Source organism: Notamacropus eugenii, chromosome 1 (genome assembly GCF_028372415.1).
Source record: "Notamacropus eugenii isolate mMacEug1 chromosome 1, mMacEug1.pri_v2, whole genome shotgun sequence".
In the NCBI taxonomy this organism is placed as follows: domain Eukaryota; kingdom Metazoa; phylum Chordata; class Mammalia; order Diprotodontia; family Macropodidae; genus Notamacropus; species Notamacropus eugenii.
Window position 1 is genome coordinate 370,672,534 of NC_092872.1, and position 27,519 is coordinate 370,700,052.

Here is a 27,519-nt window from a genome sequence, read left to right on the forward strand (position 1 = left end):
TCTCAGATCCTTGCAAGCCATGTGACCCTGAGCAAGTCACTTAACCTTTCCCAGCCTCAGTTTCTTTTTCTGTAAAATGAAGATATTAAGAACACCTGCCTCCCAGGGTTGTTGTAAGAATTAAATAACAATTGTAAAGCACTTGGAACAGGGCCTAGCACATAGCAAACGCCATATAAACGTTCGCTATTATTGTAAGTGTCATGAAAACTCGAGGAAGAGGGAATATCCTGGAGGAGAGGGGGTGGTCAGTAGTGACAGCATTGCAGGCAGGGTCATGATGGGAACTGAGAAAAAGGGCTTCATTTTAGCAATTTATGAAATTGTAATTTTGGAAAGAATCTTAAACCTCCCTTTTAACATGATTGTATCATCCAGGGCATGCGTTCAGTTCAGCTGAGCTGTTGTTTCTGGGGGTCCTCGATTGTTATTAGGATAACGCTCGTTACCCCTTCGTATTGACTGAAACACACAAGTTCTTTTCACGTGCTGAATGTACATCTAGTAATAAAATGCAATTGACTCCAGCAGTTTTTGGCAACTGACAGTTCTTTAGCAATTATATTTCCAAAGCCCATACTACTTTGAACTGCTCTTCTGGTTATAACATCTCAGTAGCCATCTTTCTCTTCTCCCTCCCACTCCACCCCCATCCCCCCCAAAAAAAGTCCTAGGTGATGAGGTCATCATTCCGCTAGTCACTGACTGCTCTGGGAAGCTGAGCTGGTTCCTATTTTGGAGTTTTCATGGTTTGAATTTTATATGGACTTGTTCCCTCCAGTTGTTTCTGTGACCTTTTTTTTCCCCCAGCCCATTTCCTTGTTAGAGTTTAATCTAAGCCAGGAGTGAATTTTTTTGTTTTTATGTTTTTTGCTGAGCAGGCAGGGATGCCCAGTCATTGGAAATTTTTCTTCTTCTTCAGAGCAAATGCCCAGTAAGGTAGCCTCTGACCTGTTCAATGACTTTGTGGATTTGTTCTAAACCTATGTCTCTGTGCCATTCACTTCCACATGGACCATTGCATTCATCACTATCTATCCCATTTGCCAAGTTCACAATGGCTCCTCATTATGGGGCTTTTTAATCAATTTTCCTGTTGTCTTCAAAAGTACAGAGACTTGATCTCCCCATCATAGTTACACTTACCATATGCATTGCCAGAACCTTCTGCAAAGACCCACAAACACCAAACATAGTTAATTCCAACTATAATAGATCTTTAATAAACTTCCAAAGCTAAAACTATTGATGCCATTGTCAGCAGGCCAATATCCACAGGATCCTGAACCGCCAACTTTGTCTTTACAAAACCTCTCTGTATACAACAAAGGTTATAAGTACACCTGTCCTTCTGCCTGGCAGAGGTTTGGCTGGATTGGGGCAGGGTGAGGAGAGGGTCAGGTATGTATTGTGGTGGGTTTTTTTTAAAGCATATCTGATCTGGACCAATTGTTTCCAAAGCAATACAATATCTTTTTTGCCTCAACATGGTATTATGAGAGTGTGTGATCAGTATTTAGGCCAAATAGATTATGTCTCCATAGTCCTTGGACCTCCTTAGCAAAAGGTCATCGATCTAAAAACCACCACTCAGGCTTCTCATTTTTTTCTCTACTGTATCTAGCCATGAAAATATGCACAGTTACCAACACAAAATGAAAGTGAGATTACTAATAAAACCACTTAAATGCTTGAAGTCGTCTAAGTTAAACACACAAATGTTGAGGATTCACTGTATGTCAAGAATATAATAAGCACATATATACGTCATATTTATACATCATGTATAGAAACATATATGTAAAACAGTTGTAAGGTCAATTAGGGAGAGGAAGCTGAAAGGGTAAAGAAAGTCCTCATGTAAACATGAGCAGTGACTTTAAATAACTCAGAGCTTTTGTTTGAATGGTTTCTTTGATTGTAGTTTTCAGTCCATACAGGTACAAAATGCTCCTTTTCTGTCATCATGACACTTCTGTTCCTTGGAGTTGTTTGCAAAACACACACACACACACACACACACACACACACACACGATGCAGTATTGCCTTATTCTTTTGTTTTACCTGTGTTTTATGACCTTCCCTACTGTAGAGTCAGGCATCTCAACATCTCCTCCTGTTTTAGAGTTAGTAGAGTTAGAGTTGTCATTCAGCAAATTTTGGTTCTGGTATTTCCATCTGGAGTATTTTTCCTTCTGTCCTTTTTATGAAGGGCTTGTTATAAAAAAATCACACCGTTGTTGCTAACATGGCATGCAGCAGCCCATCGCTTCCACACATTCAGCGCTGTCATCCTCAAGGAGCTGGTATGGGTCACAGTAATTGAATTTTAGATTGCATTAAAAGCTGCTGTGGTTTCATTTTATAATTATCATGAAATTTCGCACCATTCAAGCTCATTAATGACCACTTAGCTGTATATCAAAGAAGCACACAGGCTGTTAGTTCATCAGTTATCCCTTACTCGCAGTGTTTTTCCTTTGCTTTGATGATACCCTCTATTCTAGGACAACTAGGTGGTACAGTGGATAGTGCACCAGTGCAGGAGTCAGGAGGACCTGAGTTCAAATCTCATCTCAGACACTTGACACTCACTAGCTGCATGACCTTAGGCAAGTCATTTAACCTCATTTGCCTCATCCTGGGTCATCTCCAGTCATCCTGATGAATATCTGGTCACTGGATTCAGATGGCTGTGGAGGAGAAGTTAGGCTGGTGACCTGCACAGCCCTCCCTCACTCAAAACAAAGTCAAGTGCAAGTCATGTCATCGTTTCCCTGATAGCATGGTCTTCTTCGGCAATGAAGGATGAACGCACACCCTATATTCCACTTCGCTTTCATAACTCCTTTTTTGTAACATGTCACAAGGTGTTCATTCTTATACTTGATTATAATATAATCCCACATGCAAAAGTTAATTATCTATTTAGGTGATACTTGTTCTGAGTTTGAGATGATAAGAGCACTGTCTTACAGTCTGATAACATTCCTTTAATTCGGACTTGCTTAATTTGGGTTTTATAAGTAACTTGGATCCAGACTGGGTTGAAAGATCAATCTATGAAAAAAAAATTGGTGAGCAAGTCAGTCAAAGAAATAAAGTTGCAAGGGAAACGTTTAACTTAACTAAGAAAATAAGCTATTTCTTGGTACAGTGGATAGAATGTTGAGCCTCAAATCAGGAAGACTCATCTTCCAGAGTTCAGATCTGGCCTCAGGCACTATTAGCTGTGTGACCCTGGGCAAATCATTTTACCTTGCTTCCTTACGTGTAAAATGACCTGGAGAAGGAAATGGCAAACTGCTCCAGTATCTTTGCCAAGAAAACCCCAAATCAGGTCACGAAGAGTCAGATAAAACTGTGAAATGACTGAACAACTGAAAGTACTAGAGAACTACCTACACATTTACATACACACATACACGCACACACACACACATATACATATACATTTGCTGTTAAGTCATTTTTCAGTCTGACTCTTGGTGACTCCATTTGGGGTTTTCTTGGCAAAGACGCTGGAATGGTTTGCCATTTCCTTCTCTAGTACGTAGAAATACATGTATGCTAATTAGATATGATTCTTATTATTAAAAAATTTATAGCAGGACATCTTAGTTATTATATGTAATGGGAAGTAATAAAATTGACTTTCTTTCAAACTACTTGATAATTCATGCTTTTCACTATTTTAAACTGGCTTTTACCCCAGTTAGCCCAAATTAGTGAAGTTTTTCTAAATTTGGAAGCTTTCAACATTGGGTTCTAACCCGCAGATTGAGCAATTGTATTTAAACGAAATCTATGAAATATCAGCAAAAGATTGTCATTATTGAGTGGCTTCCAATACTATACTTTGGCCCCCTGACAGGAATTTGGTTCAAACCAGTTATGTTGGGAAATAGTTTGGTTTTAAATTAGTTTATTATGCCACAGCCAGAGGCATCATGACATAGTGGTTAGAGTGCTACATTTGGGATTAGAAAGACCTAGGTCTTCCTGACATGACATAGTGGTTAGAGTGCTGAGTTTGGAATCAAGAAGACCAAGGTTCAGATAACCTTATAACTTTGGGCAAGTCACCTAACCTCTGTGTACCTCAAATAACTTCTTTAGCAGTTGTTAGCAAGTTCGTAAATGGGTAGCGATATGTACTAGGGGAAGAAGCTCCCATTCTGGGAGATATCTGTACTAAAAGAAATCACAGATCTTTCACAAAGACATGCTTTCCACCTAAGTCCTCTTCTTATGGCTTATTAAGGTATAGATGTGACCCCTGGGTTCCTAATACTAGTGGAGTACAAGGCTTGGCACATTCTACTAAACTGGAAAGGCTAGAAGATCTGTCATCTAGGAACCAGGGCAACTAAATTTGGAAAAGTTCATCATCAGGTTAGTAGCAGGATGCTAAATTTGGTGCCACAACAACTCCATTTCCATGTGCAAAGTTTAAGATGCGCAGTATCAAGGGAGATACCTGTAAAGTAGTAGGTGTTTTGGAATACTGAAATACTGTAATGTGATGGTCCTAGTTTAAAGACACCACTATCAGCAAATGTTCATTCATTCATTCATTTGACCAGTGATTATTAAGTGGCTACTGTGTCCAGACACTGTTCTAGGTGTTTGGGGAGGTAGGAAGATAGGACATGGTCCCTGTCCTCATGGATCTTTCAATCTGAATTCATACCGTATATAAGATGCTATATATAAATATATATGGCCCTCGATTTTGAAAATGACAGCAATTTTGGATTTCTCCATTCATGTTGATTGTTTATTTTCTAGTTGATTTTCAAAACACTCTGAGATATATTCTCAGACACCAATTAGCAAATAATGGGGGTTTTTTTGTTGTTGTTTTTCTAACACACTAACCCACACAGCAGTTTTGAGAATGAGGAAATTAATTGTGGGAATGTGCCGGAATAGGAAAGGGACTGGCAAGGAATTCTGACGGAATGGGACACTTCTTGCCAGAGTGGATGTGTGCATTGGCAACATAAACGTTATGATTCATTTCTCTTGGGAGAGGACTTGGGATTTATGGAAGGAAGACATTGGTGAGTTCTGTCTTTGCCGCTTTGGTGTCTGAGAATGGAGCTGATTATTATTACAAGGTAGAGACAATTCTGACAGCAAGTGAATTCAAAGGTGAGGAAACTGTAACTGATGGATGTTTCTGGGAATTTCTTATTAAAGAAGAGGAAGCTTGATGGATTATACTTAGTCTACTGTGTCTTTACTTATTCAAATGTTAGAAAGTTAGACTTGGATTTCTTAGAAGAAATATAAGAAATAACTGCAACCCAGAGTACATCACAGGAGTTCCTTTTTGCATTTTAAAACTCTTTTCGCCCTACAATCCCTCTCAGATCCCCTTCAAGAGTTCCACATAGTTTTAGACATACCCTCCTCCTCCCTTGGGGCATTGGTCAAGGTACTCTGGCATGGAATAGAAGGAATCTTGAAATAATATATGCATATATCATATATATTATATATAATATATAAAGGGACAATAATGAATTATTAGGAATAATAAATATAAATAAATAATAATAAAGGAATAGTAGTATAATAAATATTTAATAATATTAGTGTAGCCCCTAGTAAATGGAATTACATGTCTTTCTAGTTTGTGCATTCACTTACAAAGCATCTGAGATTCATAGATTGCATAAGCTCCATAAAGGTAATACTTTTATATCAGGTGGCAGTGTCACCAAAATGTGTAACTATCAGTTGAAGTCATATTCTTGCACTCCTAACAGGATGTAGAGAAATTTCACTTGCCTCCTCTGATGTGACAGGTTTCTTGAACCTGGAATTTCATCTCATATCTCTGTGTCCAGGCTCTCCCTATGTGTCTAGAATATCTACTCTATCCCTACTCCTGCTTCTTTTTTTAAAAAATTAATTTATTTGTTTTTAATTTTCAACAATCACTTCTATAAGTCTTAAGTTTTCTTTCCCTTCCTCCTTTCCTCCCTGAGACAGCATGCAATTTTATATGGGTTCTACACATTCTTATTAAACACATTTTCACATTATTCATGTTGCATAAAAGAATTTAAATGAATAGGAGAAAGCATGAGAAAAACCAAACCAAAGCAAAACATAACACAAGAGGATATAATCTACTTCATTCTGCATTTTGATTCCATAGTTCTTTCTCTGGATGTGGATGGCATTTTGCCTCAAGAGTCCTTTGGGAATGTTTTAGGTCCTTTCATTGCTGTGAAGGGCTCAGTCTATCAGAAACAGTCCTCGCATGCTATGGCTGTTACTGGGTACAGTGTTCTCCTGGTTCTGCTTGTTTCACTCAGCATCAGTTCATATAAGTTCTCTCTGAAGTCTTCCTGCTCATCATTTCTTATAACACAATAGTATTCCATTACATTCATATATGACAACTTGTTCAGCCATTTTCCAATTGATGGGCATCCCCTTGATTTCTTGGCCACCACAAAGAGAACTGTTATAAATATTTTTGTACATTTTTCCCATTTTTATGATGTCTTTGGGATACAGCCCTAGGAGTGACATAGCTGGGCCAAAGGGTATGCACAATTTGTAGCTCTTTGGGCACAGTTCCAAATTGCTCTTCAGAATGGTTGGATCAGCTCACAGCTCCACCAACAATAGAATTAGTGTTCCAACTCTCCCACATCTTCTCCAACATTTATGATCTTCCTGTTTTGTCATGTTATCTACTCTTGCTTCTTACAAACCTTATCTGTTCAAGGCAGCTCAGGTGCCATCTTGGATTGGAATCCTTTCACTTAAGTGAAAAGGATTACTAAAGAAGTAAGGGTTTCTCTCCCTTCTCCAATTTTATTTACTTAACTGTGTAAATGTTTATTGTCTCTTCTGGAAGGAACAGACTGTTTTCCATTTTTTTTTTAGTACTAGTGTTTGATGCATATAGTCAGTCCAGGTCCTTAAAAAAGAATTGAATCTGTTATTCCTTTAGCTGACCAATAATGAACTACTCAGAAAACCATAACAGAATCAATTCTCTGGCTTTGATCTCTCTTCCCACATCTCAGAGCTGACTATTTAATACTAATTTGTCAACCTAAGGGACATACAATATAGGAAAAAAAGAAATAGTTTTTTGAGAAACTGTCTTTTCAAATTACTGCATAAAATTTAGAGGTAATGTTAATTTTCCAAACTTTCAAGCAATAGGTTTTGTTTAGCTCATTTTCAAAGCTAAAGGACCTTCTTGTGTGGGTTTTGTATGTGTATTTTTTTAAAGCACCATGTTAAAGACAGGCATGCTAATTCACTGCTGTTAGAGCTGTAAATTGATACATCTGTTCTTGCAAACAATTTAAAATGATGCAAGAGACGTTGCCAAGTTGTTCATTTCCTTTGACTTAGAGATTCTGCCACTGGAACTGTTCTTCCATGGAGGGCACTGACAACTGAGAAAGACCCCCTAGGTACAAGAGTGTTAACTTGGTGATAGCAAAAAGCTAGAAGCAGAATATGTTCCCAATGAGCAAAATAAGGTATATGAACACAGTACTATTAATAGCACTGCAACATAAGTGAGAATCATGGGAAGACTTGTATAAAGTGGTACAAAGTAAAGAAAGTTCCACCAAAAGACCAATAGACATGACTCCAAGGTAAACAGAGTAAACACTGAGACAGATAACAAAACAAAACCCTGGTCAAGTACAATAATGAGTGTTGGTACCATACTGTAAGAATTAAGGGCTATGTCACTGCTGTTTATCTGGAGGTATGCTCTGTGTGTGTTCAAACAAAATTCAACCAAAATTTATCAGTAAATTTTTAAATTTAAGATATTTAGAACACATCCTCCCCTCACCCACCCCCACCTCAAAATAAACACTCCTGTAGTGCTCATGGTGCTTAGTGATTCGCTTATATACAGAGTATCCCAAAAATCTTAGTGCGACTGTCATTCTTCAATAGCTATTGAAATGGAAGGCTGAATTAAGACCTTTGGGATAACCAGTATAGCACTTTATGCTTCTTCACACTGTTTTCAAATTCATTACTTCATTTGAGACTCATCATAACCCTAGGTAGAACATGTTTTGGATAAGTTAATGGAAACAGTGCAGTCAAGTGACCTGAGTGCTAAAATGGCAGAACCTGGCCTAGAATCTGTATCACTAGATTCCCATTCAATTCAGCAAAAACTTATTAGGAGACATTGTCTTCCATTCCATGTACAAGGAGATCAAAAGTACAGAAACAGAAAGCAGGATAAGAACAGTGGCAGAGAAATTGTCCAGTTGGGCTAGAATTTAAAAGGGGAAAAACATGACATCAGGCTATAACAGGAGATTGGTGTTAGACTGTGGAGGCCTTGAATGGCGTTTGAATTTTATCTATTAGTCAGTGGGGACCTACTGAAGATTTTTGAGTAGATGAGTGACAGGCTCATGGCAGTCCCAGGACTCTTCACAGAAACCATGCTAAAGCTGTTGAAATATGTCAACCATACTCAGGAAAACCAGGGAACTCATTGTCAGCATTTGGATTCTATTGTGTCATGAAAAGGCCTGTGACCCTTTTTTTTTTTTTCCTTCATGCCTATTTCTAAAGTCAGCACAGGTAACTCCCTAAATAGAAATTTTTCTTAATATTCCCTGGGAAAAGCATCTCTTCATAACTCCAGAAAGAGACATTATGACTCAAGGTGAGGAGTGATAACTGGGGGGTGAGCCCCAGACCTGTCACTAATAGGCTGTGTCACTTTGCAGAATTTGTTTCATTTCTCTGTACATTGTTTTTTTTTCATTTGCAACAACAAAGTTGAAGGAATGCCATGCAGGACTAAGAAGCAGAATATTGTAACCAGTTCTATCATTGTAGAAAGCAAGAACTTTTCTTTTGCAACACAGTATGTAAAATATTTCTTGCCAATAATTATTGAGGCTTATGTGTCTGAGATCATGAGCAGAGAGGATGCTAATAGAAATGCTCATTTATTGTGTCTCTTGGACATGAAAGGCCAGTAATTGTTTAAGAAGACAGTGTGATACAGGAAGAGTTCTGGATTAGGAACCAGATGTGTTGCTGCTTATTAGACCTGTGACCTTGAACAAGTTGTAGCATAAAAATTATTTTACATACCTGCCCTACATGTATCACCAGATTAAATGAGTTTGTCCTTATGAAAGTGTTTATTAGCTTTCAGGGATTATATAACTAAGATGTTACTACTGTTTCAGCTTTGGCAGCATCATTAAGGATTTCTGAAGAGAGTAGATAGCAGGGAAATGGGGTAAGCAAATGATTCAGGAGTCTTTGGAGAATAGGAATAAAGAGGGTAGAAGAAATGAAAATGAAGGGATTGAAAAGTATTGTTCTGGGTGCTATGCTGATTAATGGGATGCAAATATGGAGATCGTCATTGTCCTCCAGAAGCTTATATTTTGATGAGCACATGACATATTAGTGAGTATTGGCCAGTGAAGGGTTAGTGAGGGAAGTTACGAGTGTGTTGAGTGGAGCCTTTGGACAATCAATTGACATGCCCCTTCCAGAAGCAAAGGAACTATTGATTTGATGACTGCTGTGCCAGGTTGAGAGGTAGAAAATGAGAGCATGTCCAGGTGCATGCACATGTTAATGACGAGGAATGGGAGGGGGAAGGAGGTCAATATATTGCTTCTGAAATATCTATTGACCAGTAATCTTTTCCCCCCCTTTCTAATGACTTAGCTAGAAGCCTGATTTGTCTGCCACATTAGGAAACAATTTTCAAAAAGTTCTGTGTCCTGAGAGTGGGGTTGGGGGGTTTTGTTTGTCATTTTATTTTGTTGAGCTTGTATTTTTGTGGGTTTTTTGGGGGGATGTTGGGAGTTTTTAAGAGGTAAGAATCTATTGATGTTAGTTTAGTTCATTTTGTTGAAAAATTCCAGTCCTTTTAGGAAAAATATGCTAATTCCATTTTCAGGCAGCTGTGTTTGGGAGTCAGGATGATTTCACAATCTGGCTGGTACTAATGGGATTTGAGAGCTTGCCAACCTATATGGAACAGCTGTTCTAGGGGAAATTTTTGTAACTCTAAAAAATAATTTTTCCTCTATCAGCTTTTGGATGTTTCTGGTTGGTGTTGGATGTATATATGCTGTGTGATGAGAGAATACTATGAAATATTAGAATACATGGTACAATTTGCCATACAAGGGATGACATCCACCAGGGAGCAAAAATCATTGCTGTTGGTTTGCCCTTTCAACAAGTGTGCCTGTTTCTGTCCCTTTTGTCTTGGGTTGTAAGGAGAGGGAAGGAGGAGGCAGGGATTCCATTGGTTTTGAGAACTCCTCAATTAGTTAACCCTCTCTACCAACATACATCTGCACCTGTCTCATAATTTACAATCTTTGGGAGTTGTCTTAGCGCCCTGAGAAGTTCTGTGATGTGCTCAGTCACACACACACACACACACACACACACACACACTATCCATTTTGCCAACATCTTTCATTATTGTTACTACTGAGAAAATGAAGGGGGAAAAGAAACATCCCTTTTAAGATAATCATAATAATAACTTGTGGGGCAGCTAGGTGGCATAGTGGATAGAGTACTGGGCCTGGAGTCAGGAAGAACTGAGTTCAAATCCTGCCTCAGACATTTCCTAGCTGTGTGATCCTAGGCAAGTCACTTAATCCTGTTTGCCTCAGTTTCCTCATCTGTCAAATGATCTGGAGAGGAAAATGGCAAGCTACTCTAGTATCTTTGCCAAGAAAATCCCTAAATGGAATCATGGAGGGTCAGGCATGACTGAAACAACTGGATAACCACAAAAATAGTCTGCATTTATGTAGGTTTACAAAATGAGCTCCTCAAAACAAGCCAATGAGGAAAGCATTGTAAGTATTAATATAAGTGTCCCTATTTTTGTTTTTGTTATTCAGTTTTTATGACTCCAGAGACTCTACTGTCTATGGTAGTTTTCTTGACCAAGATAACTTGGGTGGTTTGCCATTTCCTTCTCCGGTGAATTAAAGCAAACAAAGGATAAGTGACTTGCCCAGGGTTACACAGCTAGTGAGTGTTTAAGGTCTGATTTGAACTCGGGTCTGCCTAAATACAGGCCAGGCACTCTTGTCTGATGAACCACCAAACTGCCATTTTATGAGTCCAAAACTGAGATCCAGAGAGTTAAAGCAGGTTGCCCAGGGTCACTCAACTAGTAATGCCAAATGTTGGATTCTCAAGTAAGTCCAGGGCTTCTGGATTCATTTTCTTTACACCACGGGTGTCAAATTCAAGTAGAAAAAGGGGATGTTAGGCACTATGCTGTACATAAGACTTCCTGCAGACTACATATTGACTTAGAAAACCATATATTAATGTTTTCCATGTTCTTTTGTATTTTTACTTATTTTGTTAAATATTTCCCAACTACATTTTAATTTGGTTGAGGCCACACTTGGGAATGTTATTATGGGCAGTATGTTTGCTGCCTCTGCTTTGCATTGTTCCACTCTTCTCAATACCTAGAAAGGTTTTTAGGACATTTAACACGGACAGACTGTGAGACATGGTGCTATGGAGAAACACAGGGTTTGACAGACTTTTCTTCTTTTAGAATGTCTCATTTTGTGCTGCATATTTTGAAAAGTTTTCGGAGGAATTGGAGAGGAAGTTTATGTATATCATATATATATGTGTATATATATACTTATATACATATGTGTTTTTTTGGGACTAGGAATTATTTCATTCTTCAAACTTCTGTCCCCAAGGCCCAGCACCGTGTCTGGCATGTAGTGGTTGCTTAATGGTGCATAGTGATTGATCACACAGTAGATGGAGAAGTGTTGCTTGTGGGGTTAATAATCATTTCTTTCAAGTTGGTGAAGGCTTATAAAGCTTAGTTGTTTTCCTTCTCTACTTTAAAATTTTTGTAACTTAAAAAAACACAAAAATTTTGATTAAATTATGGTGGGAATTGGGGAGAGAGGATGTATAATCCCATTCCCTAAAAGATCTATTCATTTGGAAGCAGGGAAAATCTAATCTGATAGTCTTTTTTTAAAGGTTTAAATTTTAGTTATTTTTCATTTATGGAATAATGCAAGCATTTCCATAGCTTAATAATAAAAAAGAAAAAGATGATTGCACATGAAACTGAATTAAGACCTGATAGTCTTCTAAGATCCCTTCTGTCTAATTCCCAGAGTTCCCTGAGTTGTAAATCACATAGGTTTAGGTATGCATTTTTTTTCTCACCCATTTCATGGCATTATGACCGTTTCCTTTTACAGATATTTAACACTGTGCCTGATGCACTCCTTACAAACACCCAGCAGAGCTTGTCTTGGAAGAAAAGCAGTGACTCGAAGCCACCCTCCTGCAGTGAGAGGCCACTGACGCTTTTTCACACAGTACAGGCAACAGAAAAACGTAAGTTTCTACTTTTTGTGTGGGCTATTCAGGGGGCTCTTCCTCAGTTGCTTAGGATGTGCCTGTGTGGGCTCTTTTTGCTGTGACACTGACCTCATGCTCACTAGAGATATTTGCGTCCATGTACCTTCTGGTTCCCCTGCTGAGTCACCCTGCTAGGGCCTGTATGTCTGTGAATAAAGACCTGAGGGCTCAGGCTTCTCTTTTCATTGCTTAGGTTCCTTCGCTTCTCTGGGGCACACACCTTACTACTTCTCTGTGCAGGGAGAATAATGGTGCTACCTGTGTACCTCTTGGCAGTGTCACATCACTCCCTGAACTGTGTGGGCTGTGCCCCCTTTGATCTGAGGATGTCAGAACTCTTTGCAGAGATCAGACAAACAGTGGGCCCTGCTGTGTTTACCACAAGGTAAACAGTATTATTCCTATCTTATCAAGGAAGGAGCAAAGCAGTTAAAATACTGCTCTGTCATAAATTGTGTGTGTGTGTGTGTGTGTGTGTGTGTGTGTGTGTGTGTGTGTGTGTATGTATCTATCTCTCATTTTAGTCAAACACCTCTAATCCTTTTATCAAGGTCTTATTAGACCTATATCTTGCTTCACTTCCCTTTTAAAAACAGTCCTGGCAGGCCTTAGTTGTCAGGCAGAGAGCAGCCATGTGGTCTGATCTCTGTAGGTATTGCCTTCCTAAATATATCTTAGAACTGCATAGTCCTCATAAACCTTTGCAAGAGGGATACTTTGTTTTAGGGTGTTGGGTTTTTTTAGGGTTTCTGGAACAGCTATATCCTCTAGTGCTTTGTCCAAAGCTATGTAGAGATCAGGGTAAATTGGGCTAGGAGCCCCCTGCCTTGGCAAGCAGCCACGATTCTTAATCTGGGGTCCGTGATCTGTGAACTTTGAAGAGGAAAAAAAATTTCATCTTTGCTTTCACTAACCTCAGACTGAAATTAGCATTTCCTTTAATTCTGAATGCAGGCGGCAAGCATTCTGCAAATGGATCCAGTCTGCACCAGACTGCCAATAGGCTCTACAACCCACAAAAAAAAGTTAAAAATCCCTGTTCTGAGCTTTGAAAAAGTGCTCGTTGGCATATATAAGGGCAAGTTAGCTTCAGAATAGTGCTTGAAGCTTTGTATCTTAGAACCGTATGTGGTCCGTGACTTAGCAAGGAAAGAAAATTCTGGGTGTGCACCAAAATGAAACTAGAGATTTAGAAAGAGAATCATTGAAATCACAAAATCACAGATCCTTATTCAGGATTATTTTTATCCTAGGAAGCAGAAGATTAAGGCTAAAAGGTGTGTGAAATCAAACCAGTCTTAGGCACATAGAGAAGATTGATATGTTACAGTCTGCAGGTCATGGACAGAGATCCAGGGAAATATAGACACTCTGGGGCAATATGTTTTTCTCTTTATGTTAGGAAATGCTGTCTGGAAATAGAATCAAACTTCTCATATGCTGGGATATTTCTGGGATTTTTCTTCTCCCCCAGAGGAGGAACATTTTGATTTGAAAAGAAAAAAAGTATATTTGATTAATTTTGGAAACCTTATTCTGGGGAAACTAGAACAGAGTTCAAGCTGTCTCAGAACATTCAAAAGGAGGAATAGGAAAAGCTGTTTTCTGAGTTAGACTGTAGTACCACGACCTGCCCACTGCCAAATCAGGGGTTATAGCTCCTGCCATGACTAAACTCTTACACAAACTGTTATCCAGGAGCCCAGACCTGCTAGATAGCTGGTAACTTTCTTCTGTAAGGAGCTAATGCTCCTGTTCTTCGACCTCTCATGTTCGTGACACAACCCTGAACCCTTTGATTTTGAGTAGCCTGTTAGCCATTCTGTTTTGATGTGCTGAAGTTCCCCCATTTTGAGAATTACTGAAGAATACTTCTGATTGCATATGAAAATGTAGAAAGACATATAAAGGCAGTTTTTAATCTACTGCATACACAATTCATAACAGGATCTTTCTAGATCTTTTACCAAGGTGTCTCTGATTTTGTTTATTTCTGCAATATAAGCCTAAATGCTACTCTTTGGTTTGCTTTCCCTGGTTGATGCCTCCTGGTAAAGTCGTATCTCTTACTCAGAGATTAATGGTATTTGCTATTAGTTTGGCCGAAATCTTAAATCTCTCCAGGTTTTTGCCTCTGATTGAAACTTCAACACACTTCAAACTGACGCCAAGATTCTTTTCCCCCCAATCTAACCTTATTTTAATGAGAGACAGCTTGGCATAATGGATAGAGAACTGACCTTGGAACCAGGAAGACCTGGGTTTGATTTCTGCCTCATCCTGGATGTGTGAACCTAGTCACTCAGTGCTCTAAGACTGCAAATTACAAGGAAAGTGCTGACTTCCACTTGGTAGAAGGTATTTTCCTCTTCGGAGGCTTACACCAAGGAAATTACAAATTCAATCTTTATCCTAATTCTTAATCTTATTCTATGTTAATTCCAACTATACAATCTCTTGAGGCCAATTATACTACTGTGGTTATTGAAACACTACTAAATTTAGCATAAACTATGGATTCCTGTTCATCAATCTTTGCTTTCATCACTAATTACAGTGTTTAATGAGGCTGGTGTGCTCCAAGAAATCCAGGTAGGGTCCCTGGTCTAGAGGTCCTTGTGTTTATTGTCAATAAGCCTTTCTCCTTATTTTCCCTTCCTTCCCACTTTGTTCTGAGCCCACTGAAGCTTTAAAATTGAAAAATTTTAAGTGGATGAACTTCAGATTAATTCTTGGACTGGCTCTCAGTCCAAACTACACGTCTCCATGGTTAGAAGGTCCACGATGTCCATTCTTTGCCTTCCTTCACACTGCACTCAACACCTGTCTTGGATAAAATGCTACTGCCCAGTAACCACAATCTTTGTAGGGCTTGTTATTTCTTTGATTATATTACTGAATTTTCCCTAGTTCAATTTTCCACTATAATCATAGACAAGTTATTTCTGTATCTACAATGTTGTATAACTGGATTTTCTCTTGATGAGCCTTATTATGCCCCATTTTTTCCCCAAAAACTAAATCTGAATTTTAAAAGTTGGCATCTTCAACTCACAGCGAAGACCAATTATTGTATCATGGATTTAGAGCTAGAAATTACTTTGCAAGGCATCTAGTTCAACCCCTCTTTTTACAAATGAGGAAACTGAAACCCAGAAAAGTTAAAAATGACTTATGAGTGATATGCTCAAGTAATAGGTAGCAGTACCAGGATTTAAACTCGAGTCCTTTAGCACTTTTTTTATATATAGATGTTCTCATATATGCCATGGGTTAGGAGATGGAAATCCTATCCTTACTGTTCATGGTTTAAGGTAGTTATTTGCCCACAGGGACACATGGAATGTCTACCTGCAGAGCATTACAATGGATACCAGGAGGATACCAAAAAAATGGACCTTAACCTCTGAGGTCTGAACATGGTACAGAGTAAAAAGAGTTAGAGAGGTTGGCCTCAGCAGGAAGAAGCCCCCCTCTTCATCAGGGAATGAATAAATGAATAGGGAATATTGTCAGGGAGTTTTGAGATGAAGAGCAGGGAAACAGAGAGCCCTCATAACAAGAGGTCTCCTTTTTCTCAGTAAAGTATGAGGTATAGTCTTCAGCTAAGGAAGCATGAACTACATTATTTATATTATCAGTGGTGTAGGATCAGATTAGATCAGTGATGAAAAGTTCTCAGGATTAGGTGAGTTTCAAGTTGGTACTAAAAGGATGGCAAGAAGAAGAAATAAAAGCATTTTCGGATTCCAGGATGAAGGAATAACATAGAAATATAACCTCCCTGATGTTAAGAACTTGAGTAATTTCCCCCAAGTGCCTAGCCCAGAGCCTTTTACATAGTTGGCACCTGATAAACTTCAATGTAACGAGCATATTGTTCAGGGAACAGGAGAATATCTTTTTTCCTTAGTGCCAAACAATCAGTTACTTTAGTACAATAACCCATTTCTCCAGTTCATCCAAGTTTCCAAAGAATCTTCTTCTCACAATTCTATGAAGAAAGGTAGTACAGGTCCTGCTCATCTCTTCTAACTATAAATTCTATGATTCCCTCATCCCTATTATATAGCTAAGGAAACTGAGACTCAGGAAAGTTAAGTCCTCTAACTATAAATACTACTATTCCCTCATTCCTATTATATAGCTAAGGAAACTGAGGCTCAGAAAAGTTAAGTGATTTGCTCACATTCATATAATTAGTCGGTGTCAAAGTCTCTTGGCTTCGAAACTAGTGTTCTTTAAACCTGACTTCCAAGTCCAGGGTTCTTTCCAGTTCACATCCCTGCCAAAAGTATTTTTAAGGGAGTACAGGTTGTTCCCTACTTGTATTCCATTTATCAACCACCCAAACACATGCATGGTCTTTCTGTGGTCTTTCCTTCCCTCCCCCTTACTAATCACATACATACAAAATCTCTAAGAGACCACTTCTAACAAGAGTTCAACCATTCCTGCCTCTGGAGCCAAAGCTCCTTTGCTGAGGACTTCCTTCCCTCAAAGCTCCCATCCTTTCTTCTCTGGAAGACCCCCATCCCTACCATGTCTCAATAAGAGTAATCTGTACGGGAGCCTTGGTCCTGCCTCTTTGGCAATATTCCTGCTCCCTCTGCACCCCTCGGAGGAAGATCTCCCAAGAGTTGTTTCTTGATTCCTCCAACTTCTCTTCTCCCAGCTGCTAAAGACAAGGGCTCCTCTCACTCAGGGCCCTCCCCACCAACACTGGTAGATTTTAAAAATTCTTTTGGGTCGAGAATTTCAGATGTACAAAGAGAAAGAAAATGTGTTTCAAGAGCATTCCCAAATATAATTGAGAATGGGTTTTTCCACAGAAGTAAGAATGATGGTTAGGTTCTTTTGTTCTAGAGTTTATATTATGAGGTGCATTGTCTGACAAAAAGGTAATGTGAGGAAGACGTGATAGTTGGCATCGAATACTTGAAGGGATGTTCCATGAATTTAATTTGTTCTGCTTAACCTTAAAAAGCAGCACTAGGTCATAGGATTCAGAGCTGGAAGGGACCTCAGAAATCATCTAATCCAACAAATGAGAAACTTTACAGATGGAGAGATGTTAAAGTAATTTTCTCAAGATCGTATTGCACAGCCAACATTTAAGCCCTGAATCCATCACTCCAAACCCAGCACTCTTTTTAACGAGTGCAAGTTGTATAGAGACAGATTTTGGCTCCATATAAGGAAAAACTTGCTAAGTCCCAAAGTAAATGGGAATGGGATGCTTTGGGAGGTGGTGATCTCCCCTTCATTGGAGGTATTCAAGCAGAGGCTAGCAGACTACCCATTAGAGATGATACAGAAATGATTCCTGTTCACGTACAAGTTTACCTTTATTATCTTGGAGATGGAGATACTTTCTATCTCTTGGATTCTATGATGTGTGAATGCTGAACAACCAGATCACAAATGAGGCTTTTTGAAACTCAACCCAATTCATTTTAGTCAAATTTAATAAATACTCTTTGAGCAGCTGCCATGCCAGACACAGAGCTTGATCATTTTGGAAAAATAAAAATGAGTAAGGCGCAGTCTTTGTCCTCAAGAAGCTTATGATTCAGTAGGGAGACAGGGCAAGTACATCGATAAATATTTTGTTGTTCAGTTGTTATTGGTTGTGTCTTACTCCTTGTGACCCTATTTGGGGTTTTCTTGTCAAATATACTGGTGTAGTTTGCCATTTCCTTCTACAGCTCATTTGACAGATGAGGAAACTGAGGCACACACAGGGTTCAGTGACTTGCCTAGGGTCACGCAGCCTAGTAAGTGTCTGAAGTCAGATTTGAACTGATGAAGATGAGTCTTTCTGATTCCAAGTCCAGTGCTCTTTCTGCTGTGATGCCCCTCTCAAAAACTGTAATGCAAGACAAATATGATCTATCCCTTAAAAGGACTGTAATACTAATGAGAGTTAAAGATCTTCCCCACCCATTAATGGGCCTGCCCATTAAGGGAAGCTTGATTAGGGGAGATCTTTTTTATTGGAAAGTCCTTACCTTTTGTTAATTTCTAATGACGGACTGGTTCTCAAGGGATGTGATGCCCTCTGGCTCTGAAAAGTGTATAAATACTCTGAGTGAGGTTTTCCTTTGGGACTTACTCGTTGGAAGTGTTTGTTTGGCCAGATGAGACTCTGGGCAGCTGCTAAGGAGCCCCCAGACTTTGAAAACCCAGATGTTGGTGCTTCTCTCTCTGGTAACTATGTACACATGGTCAGACAGCTGGATCTGTCTGTTGATCTATGATGTATGTATTGCTTACAGCCAGACAGTTGGAAGCCCTGTCTGTTGGTCTTTATTTCTCTGTTTGTATTTTCTCTGAAGTTCAGAGTGTTGACTTTTTCCCCTGAAACTAAGTGAATGATCTGTGTGCTTGATTAAAGTGATTGCTGACCCCTCCAAAGTTGCTTTCCTTTTAGAAAAGCTGATCTAAGAACATGTGTAGCAGGCCCTCCTGTACATGTCAGGGTCCTTGGTGTTACAAGGATCTAAAGCAAAGTCATATGAAAATTTATACATGGAGAGATCATATCTGTTTGGGAGGGATCAGGGAAGGCATCATGGAGGAGCTGGCATTTGAGCCTTAATGGATGTGTTGAATTTCAGCAAACAGAGTTGGGGAGAGGGAAGAGGACAAACTTCCCGAATTCAGGGTATGTTCAGAATGGTGATGAGTGCAGTTTTGTTGAGAGTTTGTAGGGGAATAGTGGGAGATTGGGCTAAACAACAGATTGATTTTATTTTGTGAAGATGGATGGATGGATGGATGGATGGATGGATGGATGGATGGATGGATGGATAGATGGATGGAGGTGTGATGTGTATCAATTTGATTGTAAGCTCTAAAGGCAAGAACTGACTTTTGCCTCTTTTTGTATTCCCAGTGCTTAGCACAATACCTGGCACTTAGGAGATGCTTAATAAATGTTTATGGATTATCGACTGATTGATTGTCGAGAGCCAAGGAATCTGGACATTATGCTTTATACAGATAATAGGGATCTTGTGAACGTTTTTGAGTGGGGTGAATGTACAGAGCTTTGTTTTAGGAAAATTAAGCCAGCAGAGGTTTAGAAGATGGAGCAAAAGGGAGTAGACTAAAGGCAGGCATTGTAGCCTGTAAATTGTGAACTGCCTGTAATGAGAAGTGAAGTTACTGAAAGGAAAGGGAAAAGTTCAAACCTTGAAGGGCAAGCCAAACGTATATTTGATTGGATAGGAATAGAAATCTTTGTAGGTTCTCAAATAGTGACAGTAAAGAAGCCTCAGCTCTTTTCTTTAGACACTTTATATATACCCAGAGGGAAAAATATCTGACCCAGCTTCTACAAGTTGAAGTGGAGACAGAGCCTGACTGAACCAAATGCCTACTTCTGGAATGTAGCAGTGCCATGAAGATGTTCCTACATCCTAGCTCCTTCTGATTTGGTATTCACTGCTGAAGCATGCCTACCCATGGTGCACATGCTTGCACACACATGTTCACTCACACCCCTTCGGAGGCAACATGATATGGTACATGGAGCACTGCTAGAGAACTGGCATTTGAAGTAGTTCTGCCACTTGCTTGCTTATGTCCCCATGAACAAGTCATTGAGCTTCTTTGGTTCTCAGTTTCCTCACATGTAAAACAAAGGAGAGTTGAATTGCAACCTCTGTGGTATTTCTTCTCTGTTCTGTGTTCCTTGCATGCACGCATGTATGTACACACACACACACACGCACACACCTTTAAAATTTAGTGCTCCCAACATTTTTTTCCTCTTTTATGATCTCAAAACAGATGCAGTGGTGTTTTCAGTCTGAGCCTCCAGATGATGGAAAGCAGAGGAGATGATCATCTAATCTGTAGTTTTCCCTAAACGTTGTTCCCATCAAAAAGGGTGCTGTGGGCCTCATTTTTGTCACCCCTGTCCCAAGTCACTGAATGATTTGCCCCATTCTCTAATGGAAACACTTTTCACTGAATTCTTCCTCTTTTCTAAGAAAAGCAATATTATGGGCATATTGAGGAGCGATATGAAAATCAGCCAAGTTACTGAAGAAAATCAGAGAAAATCTTTTGCCTGATTGATTTAATTTTCTACTAAGTAAAGATATTGGTCTCTAAAACAGCCAAACTGCGTCCTAAGTTTGTTTTCTTCTGTTTCTCTTCTGTTTTTATCAGAAGAGCAGAAACAGCATGATATGGTATAAAGAAACCTGAATATGGAGTCCAGAGGGCCTAAGTTTTAATACCATTTTTGCCACTTAGTAGTTCAGAGGCTTTGGGCAAGTCACTTTTCCTTTCCTAAATTCAGTTTTCTCATCAATAAAATGAAAAGGTTAGGTTAAATCAGGGAGTTGTGGATAGATTTCAGGGGGTCAGTTAACTTGGATAAGAAAACTATGAACACATTTATTTTCACTAACTGAAACCTGTTGTTTCTTTCAGTTAAAAATTTTTTTAAAGAAACTTATTGAGAAGCAATCTGTAAGTTTCACCAGACTACCATTAGAAGTCCATGAAACCAGTGAATGAATGGATGAATTAACAAAAGTGAAGTCACAGATTAGGTGATCACTAAGGCCCTTCTCTTTAGCTCCTAATTAATTCTGTGATTCTACAACCCATAGTAAACTCAGAATAGGCAAGCATGAATGCAGATCCACCTTAGCACTGATTGTAATATAGGCAGGTGTTGCTTGCAAAAGCAGAAGGCCAAAAAATAAGAGTTTCCCAGCTTTTTTACTCTAAGCTTCCCATGCACTTGGGTGTTTCCCAGAGAGGGTAAACTTAGAGATTGTTGTGCATTCATCATTTTTTATTGCAAAATTCATTAAGCTTCTATGCTGTTATCATCACATCTTATTGGGATGATATATTACAGGCCTTATTGCAAAACTTAACAAGAGAAGAAAAGCACACCTCTCCCCACCAGGGTTCATGAGAGCCTCTGGGTGTTTGCTTCTGTTTTTCTGCTGCCTCCCTTGCTAAACAAGCTACTTGCTGCCACTTTCCTTTCAGATTTGGCATTTCTCTGTGAGATGGCTAATACAGATCATTGGCTTTTGATTTATTGGCTCACATTTTCTGGATCAAGCCTGGCTGTCATTGTGAAGATCAACCCTGAATCAGAAATCTACAGTGAAATCTCTCAGGCCCTCCTCCTCCTTCTCCACCTTCAAGTGATGCTGAAAATCATATTTCTTTCTTGTCTTTCATCACTGTTCAGGCATTCATTCAGACATGTACAGGCCTGTCAAGAAATTTGTGCGTGTAATTTGTGCATGTAATTTCTTTCCCCAGCCCCATTTAAGAGAGAAATCCCCTATAGTATTTGAAGGGGAGGGGTGCCGTTAGAAGGTAAGACTCTTGGTAAATATGGAAAGTGTGGGAGCTCCTGGATTCCCATGGCAACCACCTGACCAAGTACAATATCACCAAAATTATTCTCTATTTGTCTTCATTTAGCAGCAGTGAATTGCTTGTGGATGCACGTTTTTCCCACTCTCGTTTTGTGGAAGGAAGACCCTTGTCTTAAAGTGGCTAGAGGCACATGGTATGAGGCAGTTTCAGAAAGGTGCACATACTACCTTGCCTCCTTTATTAATTATTAATTCTTGAGTTACAAGACAGATTCATTGATTATCCTTGTTGTAAATACTTTTAAAATATCGTAGTGGGTAGAGCACTGGACTGGAGTTAGGAAGAGTGAAGTTCAGATCTCACTTAACTTACCTGTTAGCTATGCAATATACTATTATCATTTATAATATATAAATACTGGTATTAATATTATTATCATCATATATATAAATCTTTATTGTATTAATATTATTACCATATAATATATAAATCTTTATTGTATTATTATTATTGTTATCGTTATTATTAGACATAGGGATATGGATAGGAACTAGATTTGTAATGAACTCCAGAGTGAGGAAGCTCCCTCTACAAATTCAGGTCATTACATTCACTGGAACTTGCAGACTTGGAGAGCTTCCCAGAGCTCTAAGAGGTTGTGACTTGTCCAGGAGTCACATAGCTAGTATGTGTGTCAGAGATGAGACCTGAACTCAGCTCTCCTGACTCCAAGCTCTCTATCCACTATGTGCTACATCTCTTATAATTGTTTTTTCTTCTTATATCTTATATATGACCTTTGTTGAGCATAGTTTATAAGCAGCAAGTTAGAATTATTTTGATAACCTGTGGCTATATCTTATTTCATTCTTTTTGTTTACTCTTCATTAGATGCCAGGAATGTGTGAGGAACTCTTATCTAGCTCCCTGAAGTTGGTTCTGGAGATTTACCTGACTAGGACTAGATGCAGAATAGCTCTGCCTCCTTGGGTTTGCATTCTGAGCTAGCAGGGCACATATCCAGTGTGTCACATTGACTGGCCATGTCACGTAGACATGAAGTACCCTTACAGATTTCCTCAAGTACTTCAGAAAAATGTGGGCCATGGTTTTGCTATGTTTCCTTTCTCCTCACACCAGTGGCCTCCACTAGTGTAGACTGCTACTACTCTGTGTGCCTTAGTGGACAGATTTAGGAGCTACTGGAATCAAATAATCAAGAAGTATTTATTAAATATCCTATATGCCAGGCATTGAGCTAGGTGCTAGGGATATAGAAGAAGAAAGGAAAAGATTCTCTGCCCTTAGGGAGTTTACAGGAGGGACAAAGTGTACATATATAGTAGATATAGAACAGATACAAGATGATTCAGAGGGGAAGGAACCCAATGAGCAGCTGGGGAGGTAGGGGGACAGGGTTGGGAGGGATAGGAAAAGGCATTATGTAGAAGAGGGGTGGGTGCTCAAGGGCTGAACCTCGAACTAAACTAAAGAGACTGACAGACCCAAGTGGGAGGGGATTGCATTCCAGCAATGGGAGGCAGCTAGTGCTAATACACTAAGGCTGGAGAATGAAGGGTTATATGGGAGGAGCATTATGAAGGCCAGTTTGACTGAACTGTAGCAGGCATGGAAATGTAATGCAATATAATGCCATATAATGAGGCAGGAAAAATTCATCACCTTTTGACTGCCCTTCTGATGATGATCATCACGCAACTTAGGGAAGTCCCTTCTCAGGTAACAGATGGAGAGCCTGTTACTGGGTCAGTAATCAAAACCTCTCCATGCTAGTAAGAATTGCTTAAGCTTGAGGCCATTGATGTAGCTGTTAAGAACCCAGGGTCACCCCCAATGTGATGAGGTGATGAACATGCCCTTTTTAGGGTAGAATGACTTTTTCTTTCTTCACTTGTTTTCCTATTTCTGAATGTGCGTTTACTGCAGATGGCATGAAGGGAGAGAGATGTTGGGAAGAGACAGGCATCTGCCTCCCTGACGGATCTAGGACTGTACTTCCTTATTGATCTTCTACTGCTTTAACACCCTTTAGCACTCTCTATGATCTCATCAGTTCACCCTTCAGTTAAAATGTTTTTAAAATACACATTAGCCCACAGTTTTTTCCTTCTAGTTACTAGCTTTTCACCCAGCCCTTCCCACACAGCCTGATGCCAGTGTCAGACTTAGAGTGAGTCATCAGTAGTCTTAGCAAGTCTGGCATGGTACTGTGAACCCAATAGCAAAGGCAGGATTTTTGTTATTGTTGCTGGTTGTTTGGATTTTGTTTTGGGGGGGTTTTTTGAAGGGGAGAGGGTGGGGGATAGGAAGAGGTCAGATTAACCTTTTTTGATGGTGTCTAATCTGTTTCAGGTCCTTTGCCTGTGGGTACATGCAGATTTGCCTTCCTGACTAGGATTTTGCTGTCTTATTTCAGCAACTTTCCGCAATAATTTTTTTAACCTGATTTTTTTTGTTGTTTTAGAAAATCATTCTAAGTGTAACTTATTGAGGTTTTGTTTGTTTCTTTGTTTTCCCCCTGGGGTGGTTTGATCTAACTGTCAAAATGCTTGATTTGGCATCACTTTTATTCTCTCCCTGGACCTTATAGAAATTTTACTTCCTCTCCAATCATCCTCCAATAAGAATTTTAGTATTTGTGGAGTTCAGTAAATAGTAGGAGCATATGATGCAGAAGACAGAAGACAGTGATGTAGTGGATAGAAAGTTGGCCTTGGAGTCAGAAGACCTGGGGTTGGAATTCTTCCTCCTCCTAAGTGTTTGATTAGAGGTAACCTCCTAGTGCCCTCAGACCACTCTCTAAGACTGTCCAAGGTCTTTGTATAGAAACTGCTTGGTAGGAATTTGCAAATGGAGAATATCCCATATGGATGAACTCAGACCGCCACCCAAAGCATACAACATATAGGGCCACCTCACCTCAGATCTTTCCCTTAGTAATTCTGAGTCTAAGTCTCTTAAACTCCAAGTCATTTTCATCTGCTTTTCTTTATTCCCTGGTGTCTGAGAGGTTTACGTGTCATTCACCATAGAGTGAGAATTAGCTATTACTTCATTGGCTGAAAAACAATAAGCTCTTGCCATGAATGCTTTGCTATCTTCTTCATATACAGAGATCTCTTTCCATTCTGGGTACATTTTATTATGCTTCATGTTTTCAGTTTAGCTTATAGGACAAAAAAAGCCTAAGGAATTTTTTTAAAAATTATTTTTTTAAAAAAAGGACAAAATCCCTGTGTTACCCAATAAAGACAATAGCAAAGCAAACATGAAACCACAGACCTTTAAGCTCTACTGGGATTCTAAGCAACATCTGTTTTATTCTGATTTTCCTAGCCCCGAGAGGGGTAGACTCTGTCACCATATATGTGAGAATTGTGCAGCACTCCACTAAGCCTGAGGAAGAGAGCATAGTATCCAACTGGGGCCTACCCTGACCACTCAGAAGTCACCTGGGGCTGAGAGCTGGTGTATTATTCTGTGGTACAGGAAGAAGCTAAGATGCTTTGAAATCAAACCCCAAGGAAACTATGATCAGAGAGGATAGAGTCAGAAAGTGAATAGGGAGAAATGGGGCGGGAAGAGAGAGGAAAGACTGACATTACTGAAGATTCTAATAAGAAAAGCCCTCAAACATAAGCAGATAAATCAGCAGGGCAAATAGTAATGACAAAAGGAGTATATGGACTCCAGATCTAGTAAATGAGTTGAAGCATCTATGAATAAATACGACCTCCTCACCCTAAAAAGAGATCCGATACTTAATGAGATTCCCTGTGAAATTTAAGGAGAACATGGAGCCATAGTTATTGAGTGGTTCAAAAGAGAAATGTGAATTATGTTTTATTATTTTTATAGTATTTTGTCTAATTACATGCAAAGACAATTTTTAACATTAATTTTTAATAAAATTTTGAGTTCTGGATTTTCTCCCTCCCCTACCTCCTCTCCAAGATAGTAAACAATTTGATATAGGTTATGTATGTATGGTCATGTGAAATATATTTCCATATTAGTCATGTTGTGAAAGAAGAAACGGAACAAAAGAAAATAAACATGAAAGAAACAAAGAAAGTGAAACTAGTATGCTTCAATCTGTATTCAGACTACGTCAGTTTTTTGTCTGGATGTGGATAGCATTTTCCATCATGAGTCTTTTGGAATTTTCTTGGATCTTTGTTTTGCTAAGAAGAGCTCAGTCAGTCAGTCGTAGTGGATCATTGCAGTGTTGCTGTTACTGTGTAGTGCTCTGGTTCTGCTCACTTCACTTTGCATCACTTCATGTAAGTCTTTCCAAGTGTGAGAAATCTGAAATATGTAAGCTGATTTTATGTCTTGCATATCAAAAATAATGGGCAAAATAGAACTTGAATTTGTAATGGTAAACCTCACCAAAGAAACAAAAGAGATTGAGAATGCATCAAAGGACAGTCTAGAAGAAGGAAAGAAAAAAGAAAAAACCCTCACATTAAAAGAAATATGCTCACTGTGCATGCAAAATATACAGATCTAGAAGACAGAATGCTCAGAGACAACCCAAGGACCATAGGTAGGCTCAGGAGGATACAACAGGACGAAAAATTGAAGGCAATAATAGAACTGCTCAGAAATTCTGATCATACAGAATTCTGGTGGAATTCTAATGGAAAGAATTCACAGATCACCTCTAGAAAAAACCCAAGGCTGTAAACTCCAAAAAATATAGCAGTTAAATTAGACAGTTCATTTCAAAAACAACAAATCATCAAGAGAAGGATCTTCAAATATAAAGAAGAGAACATTTGAAAAACACAAGAATCCACTAGAAGAAGGAGGAAAGAATGGAATAAGAGCATTGGAAAGCAGGATGAATCCCAGGGTGACCTACCTTGCAACTTTTAGCTTAGCCATACATTAAAAAAATTTTTTTGAATATTCAATCAGAAAGAGTCATTTTAAACATTTTTAGAAAGAAAATCAGAACTGAAGAGCTTGTTTGCTTCTCAGATACTCTAAATAAAGATGTAGGAGAGTTGAATAAATGCAGCAACCAAGGACAGTGAAAACAGAGGGACTGGTAAGAAACTTCTTGTTAATGTACATAAAGAGACAAGGGTGAAGATAGAGGTCTGCTAGAGGTAACAATAAAAAGTCAGACAGAGGGCATTATCGACAGAACCTAGCAATACCCTGCCTACACGTGAATCCATGTGGTTCTTTTTGTTTGTTTGTTGTTGGGGGTTTTTTGGTTTGGTTTGGTTTTTTGGTGGGACTGCATTACAACGGGAGGCACATGAAAGGGAAGAGGGAAGGAGGGAGACAGAAATGTGTGATATGCTAGGATCAAACCATGGAACATCAATAGGAGAAGGTAATCCCTGTGGTCTCAGAGAAGCAGGGGAGTGGGTGAAGAGGAGGAAGCTAGAAGGATTGAAAAGGGCGAGAAAGGAAGACCTTGTTATGGTATGGTGGGAGAGGGCTCCATTGTTGAAAAGCTTCTGTGGGTGAAGAAAGATGATCTGTGAAAGGAGATGGGGACCTTTTACTGGGTATTGCCTGGGAGATTTGGCACTTGGAAAGTCAACTCATCCTGCCTTAGGAGAGAGGGAATCAGAACTCCCGAGGGCAGCTGGCACTTTGGGGGAATAGGAGAACATTGGCCTTAGGGAGGAGATTTGTAGAATTTCTTGAACTATAGTTAATAAAACTGATAATT

The 27,519-nt window shown here is 39.2% G+C and overlaps 1 protein-coding gene across 4 annotated transcripts in view; it reads left to right on the plus strand.

The window, feature by feature from the left end:
- Positions 1 to 27,519, plus strand: part of ARHGAP26 (Rho GTPase activating protein 26) — a 528,529-nt gene that overhangs the window by 412,382 nt on the left and 88,628 nt on the right. For all 4 annotated transcript variants that reach the window (XR_011971925.1, XM_072630633.1, XM_072630631.1 and 1 more), the window contains exon 19: positions 12,278 to 12,416. Coding sequence is in view for 3 of the 4 variants with exons in the window: in XM_072630633.1 (XP_072486734.1) it covers positions 12,278 to 12,416 (139 nt within the window). In the remaining variant the exon portion in view is untranslated. The remainder of the gene's footprint in view (positions 1 to 12,277; positions 12,417 to 27,519) is intronic.